This window comes from Entelurus aequoreus, linkage group LG12 (genome assembly GCF_033978785.1).
Source record: "Entelurus aequoreus isolate RoL-2023_Sb linkage group LG12, RoL_Eaeq_v1.1, whole genome shotgun sequence".
NCBI lineage: Eukaryota > Metazoa > Chordata > Actinopteri > Syngnathiformes > Syngnathidae > Entelurus > Entelurus aequoreus.
The window spans coordinates 65,240,737-65,245,736 of record NC_084742.1 but is presented as its reverse complement, the minus strand read 5'-3'; the positions used below and the strand labels follow the sequence as shown (position 1 = coordinate 65,245,736).

The 5,000-nt window shown below is 32.0% G+C and overlaps 2 protein-coding genes across 5 annotated transcripts in view; one reads left to right on the top strand and one right to left on the bottom strand.

Annotated features, from left to right (window-relative positions):
* Nucleotides 1-5,000, top strand: part of LOC133662452 (synapsin-3-like) — a 342,835-nt gene that overhangs the window by 113,211 nt on the left and 224,624 nt on the right. The window lies entirely within an intron of this gene.
* Nucleotides 1,970-5,000, bottom strand: part of LOC133662450 (metalloproteinase inhibitor 3-like) — a 55,363-nt gene continuing 52,332 nt past the window's right edge. The window contains exon 5 of the mRNA XM_062066454.1: nt 1,970-2,872. Coding sequence (XP_061922438.1) covers nt 2,675-2,872 — 198 coding nt within the window. The 3' untranslated portion in view covers nt 1,970-2,674. The remainder of the gene's footprint in view (nt 2,873-5,000) is intronic.

Here is a 5,000-nt window from a genome sequence, read left to right as displayed (position 1 = left end):
GTTAAAAGTAAAAAAAAAAAAAAGTATGCTTTTGGGGGATGAACACTTTTAAGAGTGGGGCCCTTTTGGATCCCCAATAATTTTATTGGGATTTTTTTAAACTATCATTGCTCGAAAAAAAATAAAAAATAAAAATCAATGTTGTTAAGAATTATTGTCCTGTTAAATAATCTCATTGTTTCAAATCAAATATTCCACTTTAAAAAAAATTCAGTGTGTTTACCTTAAAGAAATTGACATTTTATTTGACAAGAATAGTATAAAACAAACAAATAAAAATGTATAATTGATGGATGAATCTAAAATGGATCTAGAGACTTAAGTGTTAAAAGTAAAAAAAAAAAAAAAATAAGTATGCTTTTGGGGGATGAACACTTTTAAGAGTGGGGCCCTTTTGGATACCCAGTAATTTTAGTGGGATTTTTTTTAAACTATCATTGCTCGAAGAAAAAAAAAAAAAGAATAAAATCAATGTTGTTAAGAATTATTGTCCTGTTAAATAATCTAATTGTTTCAAATCAAATATTCCACTTAAAAAAAATGTCAGTGTGTTTACCTTAAATAAATTGAAATTTTATTTGACAAGAATAGTATAAAACAAACAAATAAAAATGTATAATTGATGGATAAATCTAAAATGGATCTAGAGACTTAAGTGTTAAAGTAAAAAAAAAAAAAAAGTATGCTTTTGGGGGATGAACACTTTTAAGAGTGGGGCCCTTTTGGATCCCCAATAATTTTAGTGGGATTTTTTTAAACTATCCTTGCTCGAAAAAAAAAAAATCAAAAAAAAAAAATCAATGTTGTTAAGAATTATTGTCCTGTTAAATAATCTCATTGTTTCAAATCAAATATTCCACTTACAAAAAATTTCAGTGTGTTTACCTTAAAGAAATTGACATTTTATTTGACAAGAATAGTATAAAACAAACAAATAAAAATGTATAATTGATGGATAAATCTAAAATGGATCTAGAGACTTAAGTGTTAAAAGTAAAAAAAAAAAAAAAAAGTATGCTTTTGGGGGATGAACACTTTTAAGAGTGGGGCCCTTTTGGATCCCCAATAATTTTAGTGGGATTTTTTTTAAACTATCCTTGCTCGAAAAAAAAAATAAAAAAATCAATGTTGTTAAGAATTATTGTCCTGTTAAATAATCTCATTGTTTCAAATCAAATATTCCACTTTAAAAAAAATTCAGTGTGTTTACCTTAAAGAAATTGAAATTTTATTTGACAAGAATAGTATAAAACAAACAAATAAAAATAATAAAAATGTATAATTGATGGATGAATCTAAAATGGATCTAGAGACTTAAGTGTTAAAAGTAAAACAAAATTTAAAAAAAGTATGCTTTTGGGGGATGAACACTTTTAAGAGTGGGGCCCTTTTGGATCCCCAATAATTTTAGTGGGATTTTTTTAAACTATCCTTGCTCGAAAAAAAAAAAAAAAATCAATGTTGTTAAGAATTATTGTCCTGTTAAATAATCTCATTGTTTCAAATCAAATATTCCACTTAAAAAAAATGTCAGTGTGTTTACCTTAAATAAATTTAAATTGTATTTGACAAGAATAGTATAAAACAAACAAATAAAAATAATAAAAATGTATAATTGATGGATTAATCTAAAATGGATCTAGAGACTTAAGTGTTAAAAGTTAAAAAAAAAAAAAAAAGTATGCTTTTGGGGGATGAACACTTTTAAGAGTGGGGCCCTTTTGGATCCTTAAAAATTTTAGTGGGAATTTTTTAAACTGTCAAAAAAAAAAAAAAAAAAAAAAAAAATCAAATTTGTTATGAATTATTTTCCTAATAATAATTCTAATTGTTTCACGTCAAATATTCCACTTTCAATTTTTTTTAAGGTAAATACTGCATTTGTTTGTGTTTTTGCAATAAAAAAACAAAAAGGACAAAACATTTATTTATTTATTTATTTTTTTTAACTTTATATCAACATACCCACCTGACGTTGATGTAGAGAATCAAGCGTCAAATCATTATAATAAAAAAATAAAATAAAAATAAAAGGCTTATTTTACAGCATTTTTAAAAGGAGACCCTTAAGACTAAAAAAAAAAAAATACACATATAGTATTTTGGTTTAGAAAATGACAAATACGAAAATGGCCCCCGCACGTTTTGATTTCTTCAGTCGTGAAAAAGTTTGGACACCCCTGTCACATGACCTGTAAAGCTTCTGCCTTGGTGCACTTATTGAGCATCGTGGATGCTGCTGGATGATTGATTGGTCGGATGATGTTGCCATCTAAGTTGTACATTCTGTTCAGCCAATATTGGATGTCGAATTCAGGAATATTGGATGTCCGATTCAGGAATATTGGATGTCCGATTCAGGAATATTGGATGTCCGATTCAGGAATATTGGATGTCTAATTGAGGAATATTGGATGTCGAATTCAGGAATATTGGATGTGTAATTGAGGAATATTGGATGTCTAATTGAGGATTATTGGATGTCTAATTGAGGAATATTGGATGTGGAATTGAGGAATATTGGATGTCTAATTGAGGATTATTGGATGTCTAATTGGGCGCTAAAGTATTCCATCAGAAGTGCGAGCAAACAGGCACGGCAACGCATTTCTTGTCCTTTGTCGCCCTTGACTGGGGCGCCACTGTGGGGGGGCCAGGTGGAGTCAGGGGGCCCTCAGGGGTCGGTGGTGTTGACGGCGGTTTTGTCGCGGGCGCTCATGCCGCGGTGCCAGCCGCAGTAGCCCTCCTTCTGCTTGCTGCAGAAGTAGTGGCGGGACTGGTGGCCCGGGTGGCCAAAGTGGGACAACATGTCCGTCCACAGGCACTCGCTCTTGGACGTCACGAAGCAGGGCAGGTAGTGGCAGGGCTTGATCTGCACACACACACACACACACACACACACACACACACACACACACACAGCCATGAATAAAAGTGCATATTAATCCACCACAATCCTTATGTAAGACCAGAACACGTATGTTTTTCTATTGTTATGCATTCTAAGTCGTAACATACGGCGAGTAAGAGGTGGCTAACAATGCAGATAACAGAAGTGCTCTAAGCCCTCTTAAAACACCCATCTACATGTCGTGACCTGAATATTAACAAGTATTAGCGATATTGTTATTATAAGTAAACTATTTTTGACAAAAAGCAGATTTAAAGGGGAACTGCACAATTTTTTTTGGACATTTGCCTATAATCCACAATCCTTATGTAAGACAAGAACACACGTCTTTATTTTTCTATGCCTTCTAAGTCGTAAAATATGGCAAGTAAGAGGCGGCTAGCAAACAGCTAATGAAATGACACTATTCTGCCCGTAAAGTCATCTAAAAAACATGTCGTGACCTGAATATTAACAAGTATTAGCAATGTTGTTATTATAAGTGCTAACACAAAGTATTTTTGACAAAAAGCAGATTTAAAGGGGAATTGCACTATTTTTTGGAAATGTGCCTATTATTCACAATCCTTATGTAAGACAAGAACACGTCTTTCTTTTTCTATGCATTCTAAGTCGTAAAATATGGCAAGTAAGAGGTGGCTAACAATGCAGGTAATGAAATGACACTATTCTGCCCATAAAGTTATCTAAAAAACATGTAAAAAGTGCCAACAATACTCCATTTACATGTCGTGACCTGAATATTAACAAGTATTAGCGATATTGTTATTATAAGTAAACTATTTTTGACAAAAAGCAGATTTAAAGGGGAACTGCACAATTTTTTTTGGACATTTGCCTATAATCCACAATCCTTATGTAAGACAAGAACACACGTCTTTATTTTTCTATGCCTTCTAAGTCGTAAAATATGGCAAGTAAGAGGCGGCTAGCAAACAGCTAATGAAATGACACTATTCTGCCCGTAAAGTCATCTAAAAAACATGTCGTGACCTGAATATTAACAAGTATTAGCAATGTTGTTATTATAAGTGCTAACACAAAGTATTTTTGACAAAAAGCAGATTTAAAGGGGAATTGCACTATTTTTTGGAAATGTGCCTATTATTCACAATCCTTATGTAAGACAAGAACACGTCTTTCTTTTTCTATGCATTCTAAGTCGTAAAATATGGCAAGTAAGAGGTGGCTAACAATGCAGGTAATGAAATGACACTATTCTGCCCATAAAGTTATCTAAAAAACATGTAAAAAGCACCAACAATACTCCATTTACATGTCGTGACCTGAATATTAACAAGTATTAGCAATGTTGTTATTATAAGTGCTAACACAGACAAAGTATTTTTGACAAAAAGCAGATTTAAAGGGGAATTGCACAATTTTTTGTAAATGTGCCTATTATCCACAATCCTTATGTAAGACAAGAACATACATGTATTTCTTTTTCTATGCATTCTAAGTCGTAAAATATGGCAAGTAAGAGGTGGCTAACAAACAGCGAATTAAATTATCACTATTCTGCCCATAAAGTTATCTAAAAAAACATGTAAAAAGTGTCAACAATACTCCATTTACATGTCGTGACCTGAATATTAACAAGTATTAGCAATATTGTTATTATAAGTGCTAACGTAGACAAACTATTTTTAGACGCATGTTTGTCAAAAAGCATATTTAAAGGGGAACTGCACTGTTTTTGGTATTTGGCCCATCATTCCCAATCTTTATGTAAGACAACAACACCCGTCTTCCTTTTTTTTATGCATTCTAAGTCGTAAAATATGGCAAGTACGAGGCGGCTAACAAACAGATATTGAAATGACACTATTCTGCCCGTAAAGTCGTCTAAAAAACATGTAAAAAGTGTCAACAATACTCCATTTACATGTCGTGACCTGAATATTAACAAGTATTAGCAATGTTGTTATTATAAGTGCTAACACAGACAAAGTATTTTTGACAAAAAGCAGATTTAAAGGGGAATTGCACTATTTTTTGGAAATGTGCCTATTATTCACAATCCTTATGTAAGACAAGAACACGTCTTTCTTTTTCTATGCATTCTAAGTCGTAAAATATGGCAAGT